Here is a 27,281-nt window from a genome sequence, read left to right on the forward strand (position 1 = left end):
CACCTGACTAAATGCTTTCAAGGTGAAGTCAATACACCCAAATGAACGTTCCTCTCTTTAGTCTTTGATTGCTGTATGTTTGAGCACTGAAGGTCTCAGTGGATCAAAATGACGTATGGCCCTTTTCCCCCTCCCAGTTTGATCAGTGGCACACATGAACTGTACAGATCAGAGGAAAATGAGGGCCGTGTCTATCTGTTTTTTGTTTGTCAGGATGTGATCTCAAATAAACTGAAATCGACTCTGTGAAGACTGATTTTCTTTTTTTGAACTGTGCAGTTATCATTTCTAATTTTATTTAGTTAATGTAAAGCCTTTTATGGTTCCAAGAGCCTGCAGTATATTTTGAACAGTTTTTTCTCTAAAAAAACAACATTTCTCTAAAATAAGAAATAATGACCAAGAAATGGCTCCCGTGTCCCCTTGTATTGCTACTCTCCATTTACCTAAGGGGGAGTCAGGTGAGCTAATGGGGGTCAATTTTGACCAAACCACTTTTTCCAAGACTAATATACTGTAACACAGCGGAAACCAACCATGTTCCTCGAGAAATACCATCCTGTAGGTTTTCACTCCAACCCTCACAAAGCACCTCAATTCAACAGCCAAAATCCTGCACTGAGCTGCTAATTAGTAGGGTTGAAATGAAAACCTACAGGATGATACATTTCCAAAAACAGGATTGGCTACCACTGCCATAACACAAACAACTCCTAGCTGTCGGGCCCAGCGTTCACCAGCTTCTGATCATGGCTCTCAACCAATCAGACAGTCAATAAATACATACTATTGGGAAGACTCTTTTATAGCTTTGATTTTACTAGCTGGAACTCAGCACTAGCATGTAGTATGTCTATTATAGATTAATATTGCTCCAAATATTTATGTTCATATTTGTCAGACTAGCCACTTGAGTGTCTGATGTGCTTCTACTTATAAAGGTGTCTAAAATAAAAGATTCAACACTTACGAGACGTGTCGCCAGCAATGTGGATATGGTGCAGGCTGATAAACCTCTGCGGTGTACGGTTAGCATTCTGATGCTTTACAATCAGATATGACATTAATTTCCCAAAGTGTGATAAGGAGATAAGGAGTGTCTGGATCTGCAGAACATGGTCGTGAATGTGTCAAATAATACTGGCCAAAAAGATCTGCTGGAGACGGCCAGCCAAAACGGGCCGACTGGGTGAAGGACGTCCAGTGACGTTTGTGTGGAAACGTCATGTGAACACCAGAAATGGTTCTACCCAGAGCCCTAGAAAGAGCTCTCCTTTTTTTAGGGGCTCTGGTGTTACCCTCTGACCAAGGCTTCGGGGGAAAATATGAAACCTGCGCACGCCCCAGGGGGCTAGCTGCAGGCCAGAGCAGCTTCAGGCTATTTTTAGACGCCACCATTGATGAAGCAGACGGTGTGACCCGCCACATTCGCCAGGAGCCCAGGGGGGAGCAGCGGTCACGGGCAGATTTACCCACAGGCCAGGAATCTGCCCTCTCATAAGCAGGTCCGCACACGAGCAGCCCGCCCGCCCCGCCCCGCCGCCTGTTCTTCCTGCAGGAGCATAAGCCATGTGACTCTGCTGCTCAAATCACAGACCTCCAGCTCCAACCGCTGCTGGTCTTCCACCCACCCTTTACCTGGGAGTCAGGTGTGCATACTGTCTGGCCAATCAGCTGCACTAGATGTTCAGTTAATTACCTGGGGGGAAAGAAAACCAGGGCCGGATTTGGACTGCAGGTCCAGATGTGAGCATCCATGCCCTATGCCAGTGGTTCTCAACTCGGGCCAGAAAGGGCCGGTGTGGGTGCAGGCTTTTCTTCCAACCAAGCAGTTACACACCTGATTCTACTAATCAACCTTTGGAGTCTTTACTAAGGACCTTGATTAGTAGAATCAGGTGTGTAACTGCTTGGTTGGAACAAAAGCCTGCACCCACACCGGCCCTTTCTGGCCCGAGTTTTGAACCACTGCCCTATGCACTGCAGCCTACACCTGGCAGCGAGAGAGAGCATTTGGTCAAGTGTGCAGTTTGAGAAAACAACTGAAACGGGATAAAGGGATTGGCTAGCTGACTAGACATCCCTACATCTAGTTGGTTTGTCATTGTGGTCACTTCTGAAAGAGATATTAACATTTCTGCACGATTTTGAAATTAAACAGATGCCATTGCAGTGTGGAATTAGATTCTGCGTGAAGTGTTTCAATTAATGCGAAACCTCAGAATATTTCAAGCATGCACATCATGCGTGCTTTCTATCGCCGGTGTTTACTACAGAAACACAAACGTACGTGAGAATTGGTAGTTTGAGGGGGAAAAAACCACCACATTAATGAGCACCTCAAATGAGTTTGGGGGGATTTTTTTATTCAGTGAGCTTGTAAACCAACCAACCATACATTATGTACAAAACAGGAAGTTCCTGTGAAACAGGAAGTTACATTCCGCTGAGTCAGCAGAGCTCGCATACAGTTCGAAGACTGCAGCCCAGGTCACAGAGCCCAGCACAACACAGGCGGCAAAAACGCAAAGACCCGTCACAGTAAAGCACATAAACCTGCCTTCACTGCCACTGCTGTGCACTTAGTGCATCTCACACACACACACACACACACACACACACACACACACACACACACACACACACACACACACACACACACACACACACACACACACACACACACACACACACACACACACACACACACACACAGGCCTCACAGCCACGCAATCATACCAGTATATATGAGGTTAAACGGGAAATGTGTGTCATGTGATTTCTGACACCACATCATTGGTGGACAAAACTGCATAACTGCAGGCATGTCAGTCGTGGTTTAAAGTTCAAAATTCAATGATAATTTCAATCACGGATTAAATCAATTAATTAAATTGGATTTAATTTAATTTAATCCAACTCATGAATGCATATGTATGCACATGCAAACTTGTACATACATATTCAGAATGAAAAAATATATATATATATATATGTGTATATATATTTTTTTTTTTTTGGAAAGGGAGACTGCTACATATTCTTTCTGCTCACCTGTTTAAAATTAACAGCCGTTAGCATCAGGCCCATTAGCATGAGCCACACGGAACTCTGCCAATCACTACTTCAGGAAGACATTTTAAAGCGAAGAACACGGAGCTGGTGCACAACTCTGTGACAGCATCACAGTAACATGAAATGCCATCGTGTTTAATCAATGGCTGAAATGTGCTCAGTTAGGCTTGTCTCAGGAGTCCACTACTCATAATTTATAAAGGTTTGAGTATTTCCAGTACCATCCCCCAGTACCATTAGGAGTTGATTTTGAACAAATTATAACAGGAAAAAAGGACTTAACATCTAGGTAATTATTTAGTGAAAACTGTTAAGATTGCTTCCTATCAATGATAAAACTTATTCGATTTCATACTTATTCGATTTTTTCCATGTCAGGGTTTTTTCTGTTTTTTTTTTTTTTTTTACCTATTTGTCATCAGAAAGGTCTCAGAATAGAAATTCCGACAAACAAACCAAAATAAGACCTTAACGTTAAAAAGCGATTTGATTAAGCAGGTTAAAGCAAGCCCCCCCATTCACACAGGCCTAATGCAGTCACACAGTCCCAGCAAATTACACAATACATTATTTTATTTCAGAAAGTAGTAATAATACAGTACTATTTGGCTGTCAGTGTGCCTGACAAATAAAATAAACCCACTCGACTAACAACACTCACACGTTATATATTGTCACATAGGGCAGTGGGACGACGCCTCCACAGTATCAGTGCAGATTATAAACGTACAGCCTACGCAATGCCAGTAATACTCGACAAATCACAGTACTGAAGGAAAGCTACTTTAGCCACTTTAAAGCAACCACATTTTCAACCAGAAGCATCAATGAGAAAACCACACTGTTACCCAGGGGTGTTTATAACACAATTCAGCCATGTTTGGCTACTGAATGAAGTGCAAATTGTCACTGTTCTATAAAATGTAGCAGGCATGACGCCACAGACAATCACTTTAGGGAAAATCTTTGATTAAGCAACATTAAATCCACAACACCGAGGATATAAGAATACCTCTGCAGTCGAGAACCAAAGCATTATCCACAAAACCTCATATTTCCAAGTTATATACTGTATATACAATAAATACATTTTAACAGCAGCATTTTGCCAAACAGACCAAATATATAAACGGTAATATGTACAATTTATATTAAACAACATCTACAAAGATCAGAATATGTCTGTGGTGCTTTTCTTTAAGAAGTGTTGGTTTAGTGAAGATTACATTACATGATTTCACCTCATCAGCAAATTGTCCTTGATTCTCCAGGTGAGGTACCACATTAAAATAAGTTCCAATCATTCGGTCTACACAGACCTTGCATGTAATTAATGTGCTTTTATAAAGTTATTTGTTTGCTTGCATACCTGCCCACAAGGTTTTGGAATGCATGTAGAAGTGACCTCATCTTACAACTTGATGCTTCTCCTCCTGAGTTCACCAAAGCAGACATGAGCCAACCCGAACTGGATTCAACCTGCAGGTTTTACGTGTCACGGTGGACAAACCTGAATTCAGAGGAACAAAGCCATCCTCTCCAAACACCTCTGAGATGAAAGTGTTACACAGAACATCCACACTCCGATTTTCACCGCCTTACTCCATGACCTGCGCAACATTGTGGGACAGTCTTCAGAGCATGAACATATCACAACTTTCCCACAGTAAAAACTAAAAAAAGCCTTAAAACTGCTTCAGCATCCAGTCATCTCAGACAGGCCACTCACTCACACTGCTATCGAGGTACTGAAGTATCACAGCTCAGTGTAATACGTATCCAAGCATATCACACACTGATCAACATTATCAGGGGGAAAAGTGCATTAAAGTTCCTCACCAACACATTTGCAGGGCAGACAGCCTCCAGAGAGCAACCACATTATAACACGCAAAACACTCACTTTCACCTCCGGAAAGTGATTCGCGCAAAGAATTGTGGCCACTTTCCTAAATAGCACCTAGTGATAAAACGGTATATGTTAGCCAGAACTGTTCCCTCCCGCGGTTAATGTACAGACTGTACACTGGCGCCTGAAGGCATTTCTACATCTACTCCCCTAAAGTATGGCTCCTGGTATCTGGTGAAGAACATATGGTAGTGCTTCCCTCCAGTGTCCTGAAGGGGGCGCCACAGCTATTGCACATGGGTGGGGTCCGGCTCTGCGGCGCGCCCCTCAGGCCCAGCGTCCGCTGGACACCAAGTTTCGGCTGAAGGAGTAGCTGGCCTCGGAGCTCTTCTGCTTCCCCCACGCGCCGAACGGGACCACCATGATGGTGCTGTTGTCCTCGGAGCCATACTGCAGGGCCTGGAGCAGGGAGCCAAGCACAGGGGCGTGAGAGACTGACCCCCCCTCGCAGTCACACAGGGGTGTGAGCATGTGACCCCCTCCCCAGTCGCACAGGGGTATAAGAGCATGACCCCCCCCACCCCCCTCCGACATAGGGACACACCTCCAGGGCACCACTGTACTCTATTGTTAAAAAGCAGTCTAAAGAAAGCCCTTCATTCAGAAACACTTTTAAAAACCAACGTCTCACATGTTACATTTCACTAAGGAGCTTTGGTAAAAGGAGGGATATAAAGTGAAAGAGTGGCGATCGCTCCAGGGCAAGCGCGGAGCACGCAGCTGTCCCCACGGAAACGGCCGCACCTGTTCAGAGATCAGCTGGGCCGCCTCTTTAGGGTCGTGGCACTGGTTGATGACATCACAGATCTCCTGGCTGTTCATGATGAAGTTGATCCCGTCGGTGGTCAGGGCCAGGAAGGCGTCGTGCGCGTGATGCAGCTGGAAAACAGACCAATCACAGCCCTCACAGCGTGCACCTCAAAATGGCTGCATGTCCAGCCTCGGCAGAGAAGAGGACATACCCACCACCCGCTTCAACATGCTACGCGTTACACACACACTAAGACCACCTCAAAAGGAGGAAAAAGGTCAGTAATGTAGGGATGTAGGTCAACCTCAAGTTCTTGGAAAAATGCTGCGGTCTGTTTGTTTCCATAACATTAACTAACGTGGGAACTGCAGTTGACCTCTGCCCTTCTTGGACAGGTGGGGCGGTTGACCTCTGCCCTTCCTGGACAGGTGGGGCGGTTGACCTCTGCCCTTCCTGGACAGGTGGGGCGGTTGACCTCTGCCCTTCCTGGACAGGTGGGGCGGTTGACCTCTGCCCTTCCTGGACAGGTGGGGCGGTTGACCTCTGCCCTTCCTGGACAGGTGGGGCGGTTGACCCAAACGGAGAGCATTCCGGTTTGTGACTCGACGACACTCACGGTAATCCTCTTAGTCTCTGGTTCGGCTATGACCCCGCTGGTCTTCAGGTCGAAGTCTCCGATGCTCCGCGTCATGGCCAGCCTGCCGTTGACGTTTGCCTGACCGACGCTGTTCCAGGTCACAAAGCCACCGCTCTTCTTTATCCTGCAGGATCCAAAAAAAACAAGAAAGTCCAGTTAAGTCACTGCAATCTGTGCATGGGAAAACCTGAGGCATTTCATTTCCAAAAAAAATTCAGCTTTGAAAGAATTTGCAGTAACATTCAGAACAAAAATCTTGCTTAACTGAGGTCAGAATCCGAGGGGTCAGAACTGACCCTGAGCACAGAGAGATAAACAAAGGCCTGCATTGACTGTGTGAGCTGGAGTCTGCCATTCCCGAGCAGCGAACAGAAACACGGCCCCTCCCGTACCTCTGCTTCTCGTCCTTCCTCTCCGGGGTGTGGTCCACGGTCAGCTTGAAGGCCTTCCCCTTGCGGCAGAGCAGGGCGCGGCTGTCCCCCACGCTGCCCACCACCAGCTCGATGCCGTCCCTCAGCAGCGCCACGGTGGCGGTGGTGCCGGAGCTCTGGAGCGAGGCTGCAAACGCCAGACACAGTACTGTCAGACACAGGCCCCGCACGCCCTGCTGCACTGCCTCCAACCTGCCCCCACACACCCTGCTGCACTGCCTCCAACCTGCCCCGCACGCCCTGCTGCACTGCCTCCAACCTGCCCCGCAAGCCCTGCTGCACTGCCCCCAGCCTGCCCCCACACTGCCACCACCTGCCTCCACTGCCCCACTCTGACCCAGCCTGCCCCCACACTGCCTCCAGCCTGCCCCCACACTGTCCCAGCCTGCCCCACACTGCCCCAGCCTGCCCCCCCACCTGGCCCAGCCTGCCCCCACACTGCCCCACTCTGCCCCCAGCCTGCGCCCCGCCTGGCCCAGCCTGCCCCCACACTGCCACCACCTGCCTCCACTGCCCCACTCTGCCCCCACACTGCCCCAGCCTGCCCCCACACTGCCTCCAGCCTGCCCCCACACTGCCCCAGCCTGCCCCCCCCCCCACCTGGCCCAGCCTGCCCCCACACTGCCCCACTCTGCCCCCAGCCTGCTCCCACACTGCCCCAGCCTGCCCCCCGCCTGCCCCCAGCCTGCCCCCACACTACCCCACACTGCGCTGCGCTAGCCTGTGCCGCCATACCCTCACAGCGCGGGAGGCTGAGGCTGCACTGGACCCAAAGGGCCGGGGCTAGCGCCATTACCGCCAAACAACAGAGCAAAGAGGAAAAGAAACACAGGCAGGACACAGGGAGCGCACACGGGGAGCACACAGGCAGGACACGCTGAAGGGAGCTTTTACACCAGGGTTTGGAATGGGGAGTGTGGGCATTCAGGTGGAGAGTGTGCGACTGGATGTGATTATGGAGGTAATATAAATCCCATTACTTCTTGATTTTTTTTGTTTCTAGAGTAATGCAGTTAAAATTAACAGACAATACCAAACAGGCCACATCAGCTTGGTGTCCCTATTCATACAAGGCCAGTGATCTTACTGAGTGCAGGGGCAAGATTATCTGCAATCCCAGTATGTTTGCCTTACGCAACAGGGATTTACCCTCCAGGAGGAAGAACAGATGCTGTGACTGAATTATCATTTTTTCTACCTGCATTTCAACATATCATTGAACCCTGTTGTAAAATGGATGGGTTTGTGAAGAATGGAAAACATACATAAAGGTTGAAAAAAAACAGACATACAGTTTTTTTTTTTTGTTTTGTTTTTAAAAAGGTCAAATATAAACTTGGGCTTTCAAAATAATTCAAGAGTAAAAGGTACAAGTAACTCATGAGTAACCAAAAAAAACATTAGTGGATAGACAGCATAAGAGACAGAGAGAGAGAGAGAGAGAGAGAGGAAAGGGGGAGAGAGAGAGCAAAAGAGAAAAAGATGGGGTGGTGGGGAGGGGGGAGGAGAGGGGTTCTCTGGAAAAATAACAATTCTCCTTCAGATGTTGACTGTTGTCATAGAAACTGCCATAGAAGCTGTCTGCTATTCTAGGCTTCCTCCCCCCTTTCCAGTTCCACTATATGAAACACAGCAGGATGCATATCTGTGTGTGTACGGCACTACTCCGTAAAACAACCATTCCTGGCCAAGGGGCTCCTGTGGTCAGATAACCCAAATATGCAGCTAGCGCTTCAGGCAGCTACACCCAGTGCTCACTGTTCAGATAAAACTGCGGACGTTGCTGAAAAAGCACTTCAAAGATCAATAACGGTCGAGCAACTTTTCGGGTTCTTCTCATTACCATGAGTCAAACTGGTTGGGCAGGGGTGAGAATTCCTTAGGAAACCTAATAGACAGTACACAGGCAGTTTCTATGGCTAGTGGCCACACCAGAGGCAGGTTAAATTTGTCTATGTACGCAAGAAAGAAAACTGACATATTAAGTCAAATGTAAAGTTTGCCTGCCTTTGTCCACAAAATAAAACTAACATTGTTTAACATTCGCTGTCTGAGAATGTAGTACCACATGAGACAACTGGACTAACGTGTATGAGAGAGAGAGGAGAGATGAACCTTCCAGTAGTCCAGGCAAGGAAGAGCCCAACTCCTTCACCTGGGACAAAATTTAGCCCTTCTCCTTCCACTGAAGCCCACCAAAAAAGCCTCCGGGGCCTTCAGCTCTAGAGACTGTTAGCTGGGTCTGCAGCTGTCATAGATAACACGCAACACACAGGCACATTGGAAATTTCATGCACGGCTCTGGCCAAACATTTAAAAAAATTAATTAAATTTTTAAAAAGTAAATGCTGTTAAAGAACATCTCTGAAATAGCAACAGCCAAAGACAACAAGGCCCGGCAACTGCGCCAGTACATCAGTATGCTCGATTACTACATCCTGTCTGTGGATATTCTCCCTGGACATCAATGGCCAATTATGATAGAAAACTGAAACCTGAACACAAACAGACACCTTAGTTAGTACGCAGCTGCAGACCAAATTAGCACACTCATTTCTCTACCACAGCTCTCAGAGGCCAACAATGCATTTACAGTCTCTCTGCGGACCGACGGAAACGGTATCAAACTATGAGAAAGAGAAAAATAATCCAGCTCCCATAATAATCCACTATCTGATGGCCATAAGACCATTTGCAAAAATCTGATGCAACAGTGCATACACACATGTTGTGGTATTGTCATAACTGCGCATAAGTGCATGTAGTGGTACTGATGAAGGGAATTACAGACATACAATACCTGTTATATGCCGACAGAACTAATACTTAATATGCAGCTAGAATATGGAACAGCTATATGTACATATGTATACAGCTGAATATACCTAATCACAGCCTCTCTTCAGCTCAACTACATGTAAGCTGGTGTACACTGGGGCATCCCCCGTCATTCCAGAGTCACGGTAGCCTCAGGTCTTCAGGTGTGCAGCTGCGGACTAACTCAGGAACAACACCTGCATACATCTAACAATGCCGTTACACTGATGTCACAATCATGTCATTCAAATCCCCCTTGAAATCAGTCATTTTCACATCTATTCCAATTTTAGAGAGTGAATAATGCTGACAATATAAGATCAGTATAAGAACAGTTCACTGCATTCCCCCAGTGTCATAAATGACATAACTACACGTTATTAATATAATATCCATTAATGATATAACTACACGTTATTAATATAATATCCATTAATGACATAACTACACGTTATTAATATAATATCCATTAATGACATAACTACACGTTATTAATATAATATCCATTAATGACATAACTACACGTTATTAATATAATATCCATAAATGATATAACTACACGTTATTAATATAATATCCATAAATGATATAACTACACGTTATTAATATAATATCCATAAATGATATAACTACACGTTATTAATATAATATCCATAAATGACATAACTACACGTTATTAATATAATATCCATAAATGATATAACTACACGTTATTAATATAATATCCATTAATGACAAATCACACTAGCTTTAGCGCAATCAAATTTCACTTTAATGTGCAAAGCTTGGAAGCAAAAACACCTTTCAGGAGCAATGCAACATATTAAGGGCAGTTAAGTTCACACTGCTGTATATCTGTCTTGTCAGGGCAAACAGAAATCAACACAAGACATGCTCTTCTAAGCATCAGCCAACAGCAGCAGTCAGTCACTGCTGACGAGCCCTGTGATTATAAATCAATCTCTTACTCTGACACCAGCCACAGTGTCTAGTAGCTTTCGTTTTAATGCCATTTACAAAACAACTTCATTTTGATATGCAGTACGTAAGTAAAGACATACAGAAGATATCTCTCGCACTAATATTTTCTGTGAAATTATTTAGTCCTATTTCATGGTACCCACCATTGCCAGAAAAGTGGAAATGCCTCGCCAGGGCTTTGTCTATTTCCAGGAATGCTTCTGCTAAAACCAGCTCCAAATCTTCTTGCTCTGCTACCAGATCTCTGAAATAATAAACAGTGAATGCACACCAAAAGCATATTTTAATAATCCAAACATCTTATTTTATTTGTCTTATTTTTCAAGACATTAGCCCCCCCAACAAGTCTACTTAGTGAATCTGTGAAGGTGACCCGCCGTCTCTGGGTCCAGCGGTGCACCTACTTGATGTACTTCTCCATGTATTTGTCACAGAAGTCCGCGGCCTGTGGCCCCCCGTGCCCATCGAACACGGCGAAGTACAGGATGTTGGCGGTCATCTGGGAGACCTGCAGGCGGTCCTCGTTCTCCTTGCGCTGGCCAATCAGAGAGGCGCAGCCCACGTTGGACAGGCTGACTTTGGGGATGGGCATGCCGTACTTGATGCTGGGCGGGAGCAGGATGGGCTCGTCGATGCGGTTGTCCCAGATCCCGAAGCTGTCCCAGGTGGTGGGCTTTCCGCTCCCGTCCGGGTCGAAGCGGGAGTTGCTCCGCCGGGGCGAGAAGAGGCAGTGGAAGAGGCGGCGGTGCGCTTTCGGTCCCCCGGTGGTCAACAGCGCCCGTCGTCGCACGTGGGGCCCACCAGACCTGGCCAGTTTAAGGAACGCGACAGCTGACATAGCTTAGCCGCAGCCCGAACTCGGCGACGGGGAAGAGTAGCCGCAGCCCGAACTCAGCGACGGGGAAGAGTAGCCGCAGCCCGAACTCGGCGACGGGGAAGAGTAGCCTTCTCTCTCTGACACGGCACCGGATCCTGGGGACACCGTCGTGCTCACTGAGAGGAGAACAGTTAAACAGCAAACGCAGAGCTCCATGAGAAACCAGCCAGATAAGTGAAAGGTCAAGACAACAGAGAAAGGGTTGACAGTCTCTGACCTCCATCCGCACACAGGCTGTAAAAAAAGCTAAGCTGCGAACGATCTGTGCCAATGAATAACCAGAGATCTGCAAGTAGCCTTTCAACGGAGCAGAAACGTGAATGTGGTTATTTTGAGGGGCTTGCTTTCCCACAAGCAAAACCTCCGTTCCCTTTTTACCGTGACAGTTTAACGTGAAGAACTTTTCCGGCATTTTCAAACTTTGGATGGGCATGAAACTCTTCCAGTTGAATCATCACCTCAAAAAATTGGCAACAATAGCATTTGAAAAATTTTGTTTCATTGAAAAGGCAAGGGTATAAAGGCTGTCTACATAATTTTAGAACATTTGTAAACTGTCAGTCCCATTGCATCCAGTCGCAGAGCTCAATTGTCTGCAGGTTAAGGGGTCGAAGTACAGTCGTCAGGTTCTTCGGGAACCCTTAGCTCCACCACTCTATAGGCTCTTACTGACACTGTCACCATAGCAACAGGCACTGATGGTTGTGTTTATTGTAGTATTTGAAATCCAAAACCAAAAAAAAAACGCTTTTTCTTTAACGAAGTTGCAACATTCGTACCGAGGGCCATAACATCAATCTATCACGACGTTTCATAATCCAGGAGAATCACGGGATTCTCTTTTGAGTAGGCTAATACTGTAGTTAATGCTTCGATTAAAATCTACGATCTGGTGAATCTGCATCCAAAAAGCCTTTTCCTGGAAGCATTTTCCCCGCCCACATTTCCACTCACATAAGGTCTGACAGGCAAGCCGCTTTCTCCAGGCTCACGCGCTCACATGACGCCGCTGTTTATTTACGGCCCCTAACCCGGTCTCTCCCACCGTGCACGAATCACTGAGGTCTTTCCGCGGTGTTTGATCCCAGGCACGCGTAAATACAGCGTGCGCCGTTAACTATTAATTATTACTGAGAAAACTACCCGCAGCATTTCGAAACCCGCAGCAATATTAATTTTCTTCCTGAAGACCCGGAGAGTATGCGAAACATCAGAATATTTTCAAAGCAGCAATAGATTCTCGAGGCCACCAAAAATTCGAACCCTTTGCATGCGACGTCACCGTCTTTCAATGGTCAGCGATAAAACTGACATCAGATGCTATGTGTGCATGTGGGGAACCACAAACACTGGCTAAGAATCATTATTCTGAGCGCAATTTTCCCAGTGTTTAAAAGTATATTCTTCAAACTCGTACAACACTCTGCTAAATACTGTTATCTGTTCATAATGACGCTCTTGTGACCAAGCAGTAAAGAATGACAGAACAGAAAAACATAAGTAATTTATATGAATAATCTCATCTAGTCACTGAAAAATCTCCATGCAAGGTAGTCAATCAGCATACATGATGTAGTACTTTCAGCAGGTATTTCAAAAGCTACTCTGTTTTATTCGCGGAACTCCAGGGTATTCCAAACAAAAAAAGTTTCATATAAAAAGCAATAATGCATCATTTAATAAGACGTAACTAGGCCTACTTTCTCTCCAATACAAAAAAATAAAAAATCGGCATGTTGTTGTCAATATGCAAAAACGTAGGCACGAAGGTCATATCGGTTTTTATTTCATGCAACGATATCGATAGGCTACCATCTGGACATTCAACTCACTGACCCTATCACATCATTCAAAAATATCACTGGGTTTGCGCGCGATAAACGCAGATCTGGCATAAATGAACGCGCCCGGCTGTCATTGTTGGGGTATCAACGCGCATAATGACGTCTGGAGGCCACAATTTAAGCAGTTCTGCTCTTTCACTCGAATCTAAATGAAGTAAATCTAACCAAACACACTGGTAAGGCACACAGTTAGGCATATCATTCGTTAGTTTTGAATATTCAACGTTTTACTCAAGTAAAACACGTACAACGATGCTTGCACATAGTGGAATCCTACAAGCAAGTAGCACATCCTTTGCTGCAAGCTAGCCACCTTGCTAGCTAACGTCACAACCATTGCCATTGAAACATTCTCGACTGTTGCGTCATGCTTAAATATAAACAACGCAGGGAAACAGTCCTACCTTTTTATTGTCAGAACGATTCCCAGATTTCGAAAGTATTAGATTTAAGTAAAAGTTGGTCAAACGAATTTCAGTAATCCGATAGATATCACACATTCATTGTCCTTGTAAATACTTGGCGGCTGGTCATAACCAGGACCCTACCAAAAGATTTAAATGACGTCTTGAGTAGCCAATCACAGTGTCATAACTTGTCAGTTCTAAGCCAATCACGTACCAAGTGTCTGTGGGAGTGTTTGACAACATGCAGCGATAGGCTCTGACCATAGACATAATGTCTAATGGCTCTGACAACATGTTGAACAAATTTATGATTGTCAAGTGAGTTATCCAATCATATCTCAACGCTAGCCATCTACAACAAAACATGCGAATTAAATCATGCATGCCATCTATGTTTATAAAACATTTCATTAAGTGTAATTTTGTTAATTGATACTTGGAGCACACTTGGAGCACACTATAAAAACTATGTTTCCGAATTTAGTTAACAATTTAACCAGTTTGCTTAACAATTTAGTTTGGCGTACGGGGTATGTGGTTAGCTAATAAAAATGTTAGCCGTGAATCTTATGGAGTTGTTTCTAGTATTTCCACGAGTCATCTGCATCTTGCGCCTGTCCTCTGCAATTCATGTAGCCTAAATATCCATCAGAACCGAGAGCGGTGTGGCAGCTGGCATTGACACTTGAATAGTTGTCAATGCCACTAAACTTAATTTTCTGTTGTTGACTAAATATAATTTAGACTTTTGGAAGCTGATTACGTATAGCTGTCACAAACTGGTACGGTCTGTATTGATGTTAGGCATTTAAGGTAAACATGGTGAATTAGACTTGGTTTAGCGACATATTTATAATATCAAGATAAACAAAATCCATAGCAATTGATTACGATTGAAGAGGAAATGGTTCTTTAATTTCGTTGCTATTGCACTAGGTTTCACTTTTTAGCTTCTCAATGATGAAATGAAAACGAAACTATGAGTTTCCGTTTACATTTTCTGATGTCATAGCGTCACACTGGCTGCTTTTATATTGGGAGCACAGGATACAAGAAACAGAAAGCTTTTGTCGGCGTTGCAGCTCTGACCAATGATGGGAAGTGAATAAAGTTCTGAAAACCAGATGCCATCATGATCTGCTGGGGAGAAACCACTCTTAGGGAATTTGCACAAAAAGGCAAGATAACTGCCGTATCTGCTGGGAGACGCATCATTGCTGTTGTCACAGAAAATGGACAAGGAAAATACTGTTTACAGTGTGACACAAGTGAAACACGAAACAGACGAAAGCCAGGTAATTACTTTTATGATTAACTGTAAAGTTTGCTATCATCTGTTGTTATTTAAAAATTAAGTTTTTCTGTTTTTTTTATTTACATTTTTTATTTGGTAAGGCAGTCGTCCGGGAATATTTGAAAATATTTGAAAAATATTTTGAAAAAATACAGATCTATTTGGTTACATTTTTTCTAAAAGCGATTTATTTGTTCAGGGAACTTGACATTGAAGGAGGAGAAAATCGACTCACTGAGCTGTGGAGCTGATTACATTGTCATGATCTCAAAGAAGGGAAACGTTTTCCAGCTAGACTTGGAAAAAAAACCTCACATTTTCAGGTAAATGTCGTGTGCGCAGTAGTAACCGTGGTACATGCAAGAATCAGAGATGGTTCCATCAGACTAAAACTATTTCTAATATACATACTAATTCATGTTACTTTATTCTGTACATTTTTTACATTTCTCATAACATTTACTATGAAGGGACATTTCATGGTTTTCTCAACACGTGTCAACTTTTCCAAGGTCATGTTCATGTTTTTCAGATGTCACAGTGCACTGCTTGGCAAACATGTGATACAGGTGGTCTGTGGGGACCGTCATACCATTGCACTCTGCAGAGGTACTGTACCAGACACTAAGCCTTGACAAAGTTGTCTTGCATTGAACAGCAATGCAGTACTGCGGATATATTTCATGTAATGCAGGCCTTGTGAACACTGACAACCAGCATGAGAGTTGTGAGTTATGAATCTGAATATTACTGGAGTGGATTCCCCATTTTCAAAACTGTGGACCCTTTCAGATGGACAGCTCTTCACGTGGGGGGGAAACTCCCATGGACAGCTGGGACAGGGGGAGGGAAAGCGTGACCTCCGGACCCCTGAGCCCGTCTTCTCCCTGTCAAGGGTTCCCCTGGCTATGATCGCTGCTGGCGGGGACCACAGCTTTGCCCTGACTCTCTCTGGAACTGTGTTCGCCTGGGGCAAAAACAGCTCCGGGCAGCTCGGCGTGGGAGATAAGGAAGGTACGGATGGGTCTGCGTTAACATTACTGTGAACAATAACATCGAATTTACAATGGCATTGAAATCAGAGCATAGGGGCGGAGCTTAGGAGGGCTACATGCCAATCATCGCTGGAAGCATGAATCACTTCTCAGCGTGTTTATGTGTGATTCAGCACTCTCGCTCACACGAGAGAAGTTCTCGCTGTGTGCAACTACACGCTGGTCCAGCAGAGTATGTTCTGTGGTCCTGAGGCTGAGGCTCTTGAGTGGCATGGACTGAAATGAATGTCCAGCACTGTGTGATTTACTGAATTATCTGCTCTGGAATTTGAGAGGTGCGGTGGTTCATTAAAATATGGGGCGCTGAACGTGAAGCTGTAAACAGACTCAGACATTATTATTTTGCTTCTGTGTATTTCTGCAGATAGATGTGATCCCACTGTGGTTAAAAGCCTAAATCTGAAGAGGACTGTCTTCGTTTCCTGTGGAGAGGAGCATACTGCAATTCTGACCAAGGTTCTAGAAATATATATATATATATATTTTTTTTTTTTTTAACTCAAACTGGAATGTGATTTTTTTGTTTTTGTTGTAATGTTAATGTGACATGACACTTGCTAAAAAAAAATCAACACTGAATGACTTATAGACAAAAGTGAATTTTTTAAGATATGTGGGTCTTGGTCTTGTTAGATGGGTGCTATTATCGAAAAAGGCAGATAAGCTAGACAGAGTTTATTCGTGGAGGGTGGATGGCATGGCTAATCAACACACAGCTGCTTTCTCCGGGGGCTACTATATAACGGGACCGATCTAAGAAAGATTATCATGGCCAACAAATTCAAGAATGTTAAAACCTTTTAAAGAGATGAAACAAGACATTGACAAAACAAGTTTTTCAGGACAACTTTCTGCTGAAGCCTTGAGAGGTCATTTGGGAATGGTGTGTCATGGCTGATTCTGTGTCTCTACAGGGGGGCCTGGTGTTCACGTTTGGGTCCGGAGAGTACGGTCAGCTTGGACACAGCTCAGACAGAGAGGAACTGCGACCTCGTCTGGTGGCTGAACTCTGGGGGGCAAGGGTGACCCAGATAGCCTGCGGAAGGTAGAATGCCCCAGTTCTGTCTGCGAATTTCCCACAGTTACACTTCGGTGTTTTGTAGGCACAGAATTTGTAGGGAAAAAAAACTGACATGAAGTCATTTGATTCATCCAATTATAGTTTGTCACAAGTACTGTATAAATTCTGATGTTTTAAAAAATATTCTGACAGGTGTTTCTTGAAAGTTTTCTGTGATGTTTTTTTTAAAAACATTAAAATATGTAAAATAGCTGATACTCAATTGTACTTTCCAATGGACAGAAACAAACAGGATTATATCGGTGTAAGTGAATATTTTCTCCCCTTGTAAGGCATCACACACTGGCATATGTTGCGTCCCTGAAAACGATCTACTCGTTTGGATGTGGAGAGCTAGGGCAGCTGGGAAGAGGACAGGCTGGCAGTCAGAACGTTCCACTTCCTGTTCCGCTGGCTCCAGGTATTTACATGGTTCCTATGCACAGTCCTGCATGCAGTGTTCTGTTTGTTTCATCCGAGTTTTGTAGCTTTTGCTTTATTGTGCTATATTAGCCCTATGGTGCAAGGTTTTTTTTTCCCGTTCTTGTTTCAACCTCAGGTATTTTATTTAAGATAAGAAAAAAGAGTATGTTGTACAAAATGCTGCCTAATGTAACAAACTAAAAAAATTATGTTTTATTCACAGTGATAGACTTGTAGATTTCAGTTTATTTATTTATTTTTGTGATCATTCAGGATTTGACGGTGGAATTGGGACCATTTTGGCTGGAGGAAACCTGTCATTCTGCTCTCTTGAAACGCTGCCTTGTCCCAGAAAGATCTTGACTGTGGATGAGAAATTAATTGACAAATGGACCTCAGAGTGTGATTCAAAACGATGGAAAACTCTAAAAAGGTATGAGGTATGAACTGTGCCATGTTGCCAATCAGGGGGAAATATAGAAGAGAAGTGTTTAGATGTGCCAGCCATTTCATTGTTCAAATTTTTTCTCATTAATTTGTTTTCAGGGAGATAATACAGACTTTTTCATCTGCATCAACTCTCAATGGTAGCTTTCTCAATCAAAGGTAAAAACAAAAAAACATTTGTTATGGATGTGTCTGAGACAAATTAGCATTCTATTATGAATCTTAATGACAATGGATGCATAATTACATAATGCACAGGGGTTTGCAATCCAAACTTGTAATGAGACTTACAATTCGTTATCAGGTAGGCTACAACATTTTGTCCTAGATTGAGACACTGAACTGCAACTTTACACCGTGCAATATGGACTATATGCAAAAAAAAAATGCTGTTTTACTTTGGGGAAAAAAAGAGAATCCTTAATTTTATAATTTTGTAGCTAATCTAGTGTGTTTCTATATTTTAGTGGCGATCGGCATTACCAAACCACAGTGGCGAATTCAGGTCTGGACTTGTCTCTAGCACGTCTAGCCTTCGAGAAGCTGGCAAAGAATGAAAAATTGTTGAAAGAGGTATTTTATGTTTATTTTAACATAGTGTAAATAAATCCGTTTGTTTATTAATTCATCTCAGGCTTAATTTACAATTTAGATTTTCAGTTACAGTACAGCTCAAGAGCTTCTTCTCATGTCAGTTTCATCATTACAGAGTCATCAGTCGAAGAAGGTCTTGTAACCTAAATCAATAAATAAATAAACGATTTTAAAACGTAGCTGTGTAACAAAGGAAACCACCTTATCAATCCCAGCAGGATCTGTCAAAGGGCATGTACTTGAGCCTTCCTATGAACAACCAATGTGTGACTCACGACACACATGCAGGTCTTTGTTTTTGTGCGCATCCCAGGTGTATGAGATGATGAATGTTGGCTGTAAATTTTATGGGCCACCCTGTTCATGTGATTAGCATGAGGAAACAGCCATGAACAAATACAGATATAAAAAAACTGATGAATGCTGAAATGTTGGAAACGTTCTTGCACGCAGTTTACGCTTAAATGTGACGCGTTTCGCGAGTGAGGCCCGTTCTTATCGTTCCAGGTGGGATCGGTGGTGCGGGACACGCTGCTTCGCTCCCTGAGCGACGCACCGCCTGGTGTGGAAGACCTGAGAGTCTATTTGATCCTGCCTGAACTTCTGAGGGTCCTGCCTGTGGACAGAGACCTCTGTGTGAATTTTGCTGAAGCAGTTGACAGACTGCAGCCACATTGCCTGAAGATCCTAGGTCATTATTTTCTGCCCTCAGTGCCTCAGTCAAATCCTTCTGGGAATTTTATGTATAACCAAAGTTAATAAGCCACTGAAAATATAAGAGTTAAACAGAATAAGGGAGATTCATTGCAGCAAAATCAGAAATCTGATTTTTTTTTTCACCTTAATTTTTTTGGGCACTCTTGATGTGAAGTCAGTATAATTGCTACATATTTGTTTATTTCAAAGTACTGAATATTCCTACAGAAAAGGGACTTAACAGAAATGACCAGAACATTCCTCAGTAATGTGCTGCTTACAAAAGCAAACCAGGGCTCTGCAGTGCTCCTGCTTTAGGAGCCTTTGCTCCTAAAAAATAATAATAATTGACGTCAATCAGAAAAATAATTTTGGAGCACATCTGCTAACTGGGATGCATTTGAGTGCTCCTAAAGTTTTTACCTGAGGACCAAAAAAATGTTAGCTAAGTTCCCTGCAAATTTTAAATATATGTAAGAATATATATATTTATATATATTCTTACATCCTTTCAGAGGTTTTCAATGCTTCCCTTGAATAGAAGATGCAGTTATGTTTAAGTGAATGGGTTCACCTGCATATTTTTGCTTCTCTAATGATTTTAATTGATTTAATTGATTTGATTGTAAATATTTCTTACCTTATTAGAGGGTTTATGGTCAAAACTTCCACAATCCTTCTTCAAGTCCCTGGTGGAGGTGATTCGCTCGGCGTGCACATGGTTCCTTCACCAGTTGAGGACAGAGCCGGAAGATTTCAGGATCCACGTTGAGAAGACAGCAAAAGTTCTTCAGAAGCTGTATGAGGTAAAATATTGCAGCTGTATTTCTTGAGAAATAAATCATGTGTGTGGTGTGTGCTTACTCAAAGCAGTCGAAGAATACCGCCATCTTGTGTGCAGGTGAACTACAACTCTGGCAGGAAGATAGAGGACAGAAACTTCTACATCAACGAGATGAAGCTCTTCATTCAGTCTGTGAGTTGCAATTATGATTATTTATTTATTTTATTTTTTTAAAGAAAGATTACATATAAACACAATGGAAACATTGATTTTCTTGTTTTTACAATGTGCTCATAGTGTCTAGAATGGTCGCCACCGGATGGAAACATCATTTACCGCATGTCACAATTCATGGTAAATGTCCATTGTCTTTAATTCAGTAGTACTTTACAGTAGCTCAGAAATTTGGTAAGAGAGGCAAATTACCTGTTTTATGTTTTGTACATTTTAGTTCAAAAGGTTGGCCTTCTACCGAGGCATCTTTGACATGGAGACAAAACGCATGGTCTTCTATGAATATTCTGCGTATTCTGTGAGCATGAAACTTTCTACATGAAACTTTATTTTTTAGTGTTTTTATACTTATTGCCTGAGACATTCTTTGTTGGGAATTGCATAAATCAACCATAAGTATTTAAAACCTGAGAAATATAAAAACAAAATAACATCAAATAAATTACGAATAATTGTTCTTGTCTATCTCCTGTTTGTTTGCAGCTGAATGCCCTTTTGAATCCTTTATGGCTGAATGATCTGTGTGTGAACAGAAGGACCCTTCTGACAGATACCTTTCAAGGACTGAGAAACAAAGCCCGTGACTACCGTTGGCCATTAAAGGTTATTGAACTACCACTTAAATCACAACTATAGTGTTAACGCGTTAAAAATATCACTGCTTAAGGATTTCTCTTTTAACCAATCACCTGTTTACAGGTACTTGGATGTGACATCACTGGACTATGACAGTGTGCAATGGCATGTTTCTTTTCCAGGTAAAATTTGAAAATGAGGATGGTATTGATGAAGGAGGTTTGTCTCGGGAGTTCTTCACTCTCATTGCAAGGGAAATTCACTCGTTGGAGCCAAAGATGCTGGAGGTGTTTGAAGACTCAAGACTTGTCTGGTTCATGCCTGAGGTGTGTATGTCAGTGTAAACCACATTGTTTCAAGTATAGAGTAAGTTTATTAATAACAGTATATGATTCAAATCACCTGTTATTTTACCTGCTGTCCAGTGTACATCTAGCACTGTGTCAGTTAAGCTCTTCAAGTGTCCCCATGCTTCTTAGCCCTACTGAACTACATCATACATTAACATCTCTTTGCACAACAATTTATCGTTTAAAATCAGATTAATATTTAAGATCATATTTATTTTAATTTTTCTTTTCTACACTCTTTGGGTTGCCAAATTTGCTGTTGTTATTTAGGAAATGTTTTGTAGGTAGTATTAGTTTGCGTATACTATATACTGTATACTGTAGCTGTTCCAGTTACAATGCATTTCTGTGGTCTAGAGGTGTAGAGATTTAATCTGCAGGGACAGACAGCGCAATTGACCCGCTGCTTTATCAGGTGGTTTTTGCAGGCAAACCCTTATTTATTTTTAGTAATGGCAGTTATTTCTTCTGAAACCTACAGGGCCTCCGTGACAGCGATGCTTATCGCTTGCTTGGGGTTCTCTGCGGGATGGCTCTGTACAGCCAGTGTGTTGTGAATTTCAACTTCCCACTGGTGCTTTTTAAGAAATTGTTGGGTTTTATGCCAACTCTGGAAGACCTGGAAGAACTCTCTCCCATCGAAGCCAGGTGAGAATGGCTGACAGCTAGAACATGTGCATTGTTTCTTCCATGAACCCAATGTTTGTAAATTATAATGCATAGTTATACCATCTTGACACATAAACAATCAAATGGTTACGACTATGTTTGAAATGTGGATTTATTTTATCTGTTGATTGTAAACTAGGAGCTTGCAACAAGTCCTAGATGAAGACGAAGATGTTTTGGAGCTGTTGTATTTGGATTTCACGGTTAGTTTCAGTCCCACACACCCAACCAATAACCCCCCAATCAGAAACATGGCTGTTTGTCACGGTTACAGGTTTGAATCTTTTCTCTGTTCATAGGCTAAAGGCCACGAAATAGTTCCAGATGGAAGAGAGATATCAGTAACCAAATCCAACAGGTACATGGTGGTGGCTATGATGATGATGATGATGACTATGATGATGATGATGTTGATGATGATGGTTATTATTATTATTATTATTATTATTATTATTATTATTATAGCGCTCAGCTAACACCTTTATAATTGATGTAATTGTATTGGATGACTGACAGTTTATAGGATACTAAAAACAAGGCTCTGGGTTTCTAAAAGTAGAAAACTCAAAGCAGGCCAGGTAAAAAGTATCTGCGCTTGGGAGGAAAATTATTTCACGATCGTAGCGATGGACTAATAAAATACTGTGCAGTTGACATGCTTTTCTGAAAGATATATCAAAGTAACAGCATAATCACTTGCTTCTTCTTTCACCACTACTTTTATGGCTCACAGGCGGCAGTACGTGGAAGCGTATGTTGATTTCATTTTCAACAAGTCGGTGGAGAAGCAGTTCGCTGACTTTTTGGGGGGGTTTTCGCAAGGCTGCCCAAATGGATTGTGGAAGATGTTTCTCCCAGAGGAGCTGATGGCCCTTCTGAGTGGAAACGTTGACTATGTGTGGGAGGAGCTGGAGAAGGTGAGGATCTCCTCTTCACTGCATTCAATGAGCGAAAATACTATTGTTTTTATTTGGCTAAATGTGCTGTGATGTACACAAAAATGTTTTTTTTCCCCCTTGAAACAGAATGCTATATATGAGGGATATAGGCCCACAGACGAGAACATCAAAAACTTCTGGACTGTCTTCTTTGAACTGTCTGAGGAGGAAAAGAAAAATTTTCTGTGTGAGTACTTTAGGACTTCCAGCCTGCATAACAGATGCTCACTTTGCGTTTTACACAAGATTTCACATATTTTGTTAAAGCCTTTATAAAACAAATAAAACTTTTTCACGTGCATTCTTTACTGGATATAAACTATTTTTCATGTGCATTCTCTACTGGATATATACTGCTTCTCACAATATTCCCCATTCAGTTTCTGTTGTTAACCCTTGGAAGAGTAAGTTCTTTTGGAATGCGTTTAAAAAATTTTCAGTCTGTGTTCTAGAACTCTGTTGCTTTCAGTCACCAGCAGTGATTGTGACATCAGCATTAGAATGTTCAGTTCTGAACATTCTAATCGCATGTTTGTGATCTCACTCCTTAATGCAGGTTATAAAAGCAGTCTTTTCCATGTTGTGTTTTCTAGCCTACATGACAGGAAGCAACCGGCTGCCCATCGGGGGACTGGCAAAAATGAAGATCGCTTTTGTGAACCGAAACATGCCCAACCCTGATTACTTTTATCCGGTTGCAAACACCTGCTATTGCCGCCTATCCCTTCCAAATTACAGCAGCATTGATATTCTGAGAGAGAAGTTTGTCCATGCAATCTCTTTTTACGAGGAATTTGGACAAGGTTGAAGTGTCACATGAAGATAAAGACAGTAATCCTTCGACTGCTGAGGCTTCACAAAACGGCCACTAGAGCGGCGACGTTCTCGTCACTTTTGAACAGTCTTCATCTGTGTCTGTCATCTCTGATCTAATTTTCAGGTCAGAGCAAGCAAGGACAGCTCTGGGTTTTTTTCTTTAGAATTTCTCCTTTACCATGCAACCGTGATTAGAATGGTGAACAAAATAACTTAACAAAACAAAATTTTATACACTTCAGTAGAGCGTTAATTCAGTTATTTATTATGAATTATTTTGAATGATTTCATTATTCTTCTTTCTTTATTAGTAATTTATATTTTCAGTTTATTCCATTGGTTCATTTTGAATATTGTATTTCCACGATAATGTGAACCTGTTGGTGTTTACCGTTCTTGGCTCAATGGCGTAGTTCCAGTGCCTTTTTCTGTTTATCTGCAAGAGGCAAGAACTATTTTTGAGATTGCATAGCAGCGTGTGTCCCAAAGCAGCCTATCAGCTTTGTGGTAAAACACAAGTGTGCAGAGTTGAAGCTGTGGATTGAAGACATGCCATAGAAGCCTGCCATTGGCTTAACCTCTGCTATCTTTTATCTGTACCCATGTTTCCGGAGGTTCAGTTTCTGTGTCATTCTGTACGAAACCTAAAGGTTTACTTTACTGCATAGTGTTATGGACCATTCAGATCCCATACAGGCTGTAACATATGATGCAGAGGCAGTATATTAAAAATGCGACTTAAAATTTGCATGACCATTTCGGTGTAAAATAATCTAGCGTGCCATAATATACCAATGCTATTCTGCTATTGCAGTCAGGCTCTGGACCAGTAAGTTATATAGCTTGCCTGCTGTATATAATGTATATATTCAGTGTAAAATAAGAATTTTACTCTGTATAGTTAATGTTTTCTTTGGTGTCTGAGCTTTAACATGAATCTCCCTGGTGTCACCACACTGGAGAGCCAATCTGATCACAGGGCTAAATCCATATAATGCTCCCTTTTTAGAAATGAAATGTTTGGGTGTATGTATGATGAACATAAGCTTTTGTCATGGAATATTAGCCTCCTTCTTATGTATGAAATTTTCATGTTTTTGATATTGGAAACATATGTGGTTGTAAATTGCTGTTAATGGGGAAGCTAATAAATCATTGATTCCAACTGGAACTTTAAGGGAATTTGAATGGTTCTGTATTTTGTGTAGTTAGATTTCCCTAATGATCAGGGATCTAAAACATTTTATCTACACAACAGTTGCTCGCTAGGTACAGGTCCCATGGAGTTTTGAGTTAATTTAACAAATGGGGGTGAGTCTGCATAAGCAATGTGGGCAGTCCAAATATGACCCCAAAATATATAAGCACTGTATCACACAACAGAAGGATCCAAGTGCAGAGATGAATACAGAGGGCAGACAAAATGTACTTTACTAGCATAACGAACATAATAACATAAACTAATACAATCAGGAAAATAGAGATGACTTACCAGACTCTAGAAACTGTGTGACTGCCAGGTGGTGGAAGGCCTGGGTGGTAGAAGACCTGCAAACAAGGCAAAGAAATATGAAACAAGGAACGTAAATACACACAGGGGCATTTAACAAAGCATTGCATTTAAACAGTTCAGTGTAAAGCATCGCATTTAAACTGTTCAGTCCAAAGCATCATATTTATACTGTTCAGTCTAAAGCATTGCATTTAAACAGATCACATTTAACAGAAAATTAACTGGCAATAAATGTTCTGCAACATTCTGTTGCTATTCACATCATGTCACACTAGGGGGAGCAGTTGCTTCAAATGTGCAGACTTGTAAAAACCAGAAGCAGTGCAAAATTAACTGTAAAATTGCCCTGTAACATGTTTACCTATTTTTAATTTACATGTGCTTTTAATTACACTGAAAACTGATATTACCAGTACTTCATTGTTGTTTTTAAAAGATGCTGTGTAGATACTCAAATATTTATTTCCCTTTTTAAAAACTATTACTTTAAATAGTGCTTAATGAGTGAACAGTGAAGAGCATTACTAATATAATAGAACATATGTAATCACAGCATTTCAGTATCAATTTTTATTGAATATTCTTCTAGGGGGCCCAGTTGCTGAAAAATGAAGTCTTTTATCAATTGGGTAACGTCAGATTCTGCTGCGGATTTGGTGGGATTTATCTCTCTATTCAGTCAAATGAGAAATTGGGAGAAAAAATGAAAGTACAAACAAACTATAAGGCAAATATAGATTTAAATATGGCTCTAGTAACTTTTAGGTCAATGATTTTGTCTGTATTTTCATGTATGGCAGGACTGATATTCTGATGTGCCGCATGTTTTTCCAGTTAATTTGTTCACCAGTGACCCATTATTTGAGTGGTGACTGAGACACCCAGGTTGTCAGGGTCATCTGTAAACCTCCACTGTTATCGAGCTTTAACTCTCCTCTTGTGTATTACCCATTCTACCTGCTCCGCCTAAAAGGGCAGAATTGTGCTGAGTCAAGGGGCTTGTTTCTGTTTTGTTTTGATTTGAAAAGTTTTGGGAAAGGGGATTTCATAGTGCAACAAACACAGTTTTGCAGCTAGATAACAATCATGCCATGGGATTTTATTATGATCCATGGATTTCAAGTAAAATGGCTTCACAATTGTTATTATCTAAAATTATATATGTGCACAATTAACTTCCGCTTACTGTACATTTGATGGATTTTCACATAACTCCACATCTCATCATCTCATACACACACCCACCCACACACACAAACATGCATACAAAATGTTCCACAATGACTAATTTCTTGAGGAACAAAAACATTGTCTAGAAAATAAACAATGAAAATACTATTTTTTTCCCACTATATATGAAAACACGGATTAAGCATGCATTCCTTGTGCTTGCGTAAGTGCACATACTTGCGTGTCCACACGGGCAGGGCGTCTTCTTTCGCGTGGTTGATAGGCGTCTCCCTGCTGGTCTGTTATGGCTAAATACAGGCTTGCATCACTGACCATGCCCCATGCCATCACGTCCTTGGCGTTTCTGTTTTGGGCTCCGGGTCCAGTTCCTGGGGTCACTGTTCAAGGAATCCAGCACAGACACATCTGCAAGATTTATTTACACAACTCCTTTCATCTGTACCACAGTTCAAGGGCGGCCCTGTTTATGAACCTCCTTCCTGCCTGAATTGAACATTTTAAGCAGATTGAACATTTTGTCTGAATAGAGCTACTTTATGATATTACTGTGTAGTTGAGCTATTATTTAAACAATATGTTTACATTTTGCAGAAGAATCGCATGCCATGTGTGCTTTTACTGCAATACCAGCGGAGTATGATTTGTACTGCCAACATTCTGTGTAATTTTAGTGTGAGCTGGCCAGAAAGTCACTGTTGTTGTCCAGCTTTTATAGCGAACTCTGCAATAAACTGGTTTCTATTGAAGGTATGACTGAATTAGATTTTTTAACTTGGGGGTTTTCAACATTTAAACCATTAGCAATTTTCAGTTTTTAAAACTACTTTCATGAGTTTTTAATATGCAATTTTATGAGTATATTTCAGTGGATGAGGTGGATCAGAAGGAAAACTATTCTTATTTATATCTTCC

The 27,281-nt window shown here is 42.2% G+C and overlaps 2 protein-coding genes and 1 long non-coding RNA gene across 7 annotated transcripts; 1 reads left to right on the forward strand and 2 right to left on the reverse strand.

Annotated features, from left to right (window-relative positions):
* Positions 1–3,422: 3,422 nt before the first annotated feature.
* Positions 3,423–13,864, reverse strand: LOC118231996 (protein phosphatase 1K, mitochondrial-like). 2 transcript variants are annotated; one of them, XM_035426481.1, is made up of 8 exons: positions 13,727–13,864; positions 11,525–11,594; positions 11,006–11,491; positions 10,745–10,845; positions 6,765–6,930; positions 6,352–6,496; positions 5,729–5,863; positions 3,423–5,383 (listed from the first exon to the last, which is right to left on the reverse strand). In XM_035426481.1, exons 3-8 carry the CDS (start codon positions 11,437–11,439, stop codon positions 5,252–5,254), a joined length of 1,113 nt encoding a protein of 370 aa, XP_035282372.1. In that variant the 5' UTR covers positions 11,440–11,491; positions 11,525–11,594; positions 13,727–13,864; the 3' UTR covers positions 3,423–5,251. The 2 variants fall into 2 exon arrangements, with proteins under 2 accessions (XP_035282372.1, XP_035282371.1); XM_035426480.1 differs by having other exon boundaries at positions 11,006–11,594.
* Positions 13,865–14,341: 477 nt separating this feature from the next.
* Positions 14,342–24,839, forward strand: LOC118232520 (probable E3 ubiquitin-protein ligase HERC3). Of its 3 annotated transcripts, none has more exons than XM_035427577.1 (23): positions 14,342–15,024; positions 15,223–15,346; positions 15,565–15,632; positions 15,816–16,037; positions 16,443–16,534; positions 16,993–17,123; positions 17,432–17,559; positions 17,835–17,994; positions 18,108–18,167; positions 18,476–18,581; positions 19,110–19,293; positions 19,947–20,104; positions 20,200–20,274; positions 20,380–20,436; positions 20,534–20,614; positions 20,800–20,919; positions 21,075–21,218; positions 21,724–21,890; positions 22,051–22,114; positions 22,211–22,269; positions 22,645–22,828; positions 22,937–23,036; positions 23,443–24,839. In XM_035427577.1, exons 1-23 carry the CDS (start codon positions 14,862–14,864, stop codon positions 23,655–23,657), a joined length of 2,862 nt encoding a protein of 953 aa, XP_035283468.1. In that variant the 5' UTR covers positions 14,342–14,861; the 3' UTR covers positions 23,658–24,839. The 3 variants fall into 3 exon arrangements, with proteins under 3 accessions (XP_035283468.1, XP_035283467.1, XP_035283469.1); XM_035427576.1 differs by having other exon boundaries at positions 14,343–15,024; positions 15,556–15,632; XM_035427578.1 differs by lacking the exon at positions 20,380–20,436 and having other exon boundaries at positions 14,343–15,024; positions 15,556–15,632.
* Positions 22,814–27,015, reverse strand: LOC118232521. 2 transcript variants are annotated; one of them, XR_004766331.1, is made up of 4 exons: positions 26,586–27,015; positions 25,158–25,197; positions 24,057–24,101; positions 22,814–23,009 (listed from the first exon to the last, which is right to left on the reverse strand). It is a non-coding gene; the product is annotated as an uncharacterized LOC118232521 (long non-coding RNA). The 2 variants fall into 2 exon arrangements; XR_004766330.1 differs by having other exon boundaries at positions 25,158–25,213.
* Between the last annotated feature and the right edge of the window lie 266 nt (positions 27,016–27,281).

Source organism: Anguilla anguilla, chromosome 7 (genome assembly GCF_013347855.1).
Source record: "Anguilla anguilla isolate fAngAng1 chromosome 7, fAngAng1.pri, whole genome shotgun sequence".
Classification (NCBI taxonomy): domain Eukaryota; kingdom Metazoa; phylum Chordata; class Actinopteri; order Anguilliformes; family Anguillidae; genus Anguilla; species Anguilla anguilla.

What these genes read in the sequence shown, in the direction of transcription:
- LOC118231996 (XM_035426481.1), bottom strand. Translation starts at nt 11,439, where the DNA reads ATGTCAGCTGTCGCGTTCCTTAAACTGGCCAGGTCTGGTGGGCCCCAC. An exon ending in TACATGGAGAAGTACATCAA is followed by an intron (nt 10,846 to 11,005) that starts GTAGGTGCACCG and finishes TTATTATTTCAG; the next exon opens with AGATCTGGTAGCAGAGCAAG. An exon ending in CAGAGACTAAGAGGATTACC is followed by an intron (nt 5,864 to 6,351) that starts GTGAGTGTCGTC and finishes TCTGTTTTCCAG; the next exon opens with CTGCATCACGCGCACGACGC.
- LOC118232520 (XM_035427576.1), top strand. Translation starts at nt 14,862, where the DNA reads ATGATCTGCTGGGGAGAAACCACTCTTAGGGAATTTGCACAAAAAGGC. An exon ending in ATACTGCAATTCTGACCAAG is followed by an intron (nt 16,535 to 16,992) that starts GTTCTAGAAATA and finishes GTGTCTCTACAG; the next exon opens with GGGGGCCTGGTGTTCACGTT. An exon ending in GGTAGCTTTCTCAATCAAAG is followed by an intron (nt 18,168 to 18,475) that starts GTAAAAACAAAA and finishes TCTATATTTTAG; the next exon opens with TGGCGATCGGCATTACCAAA.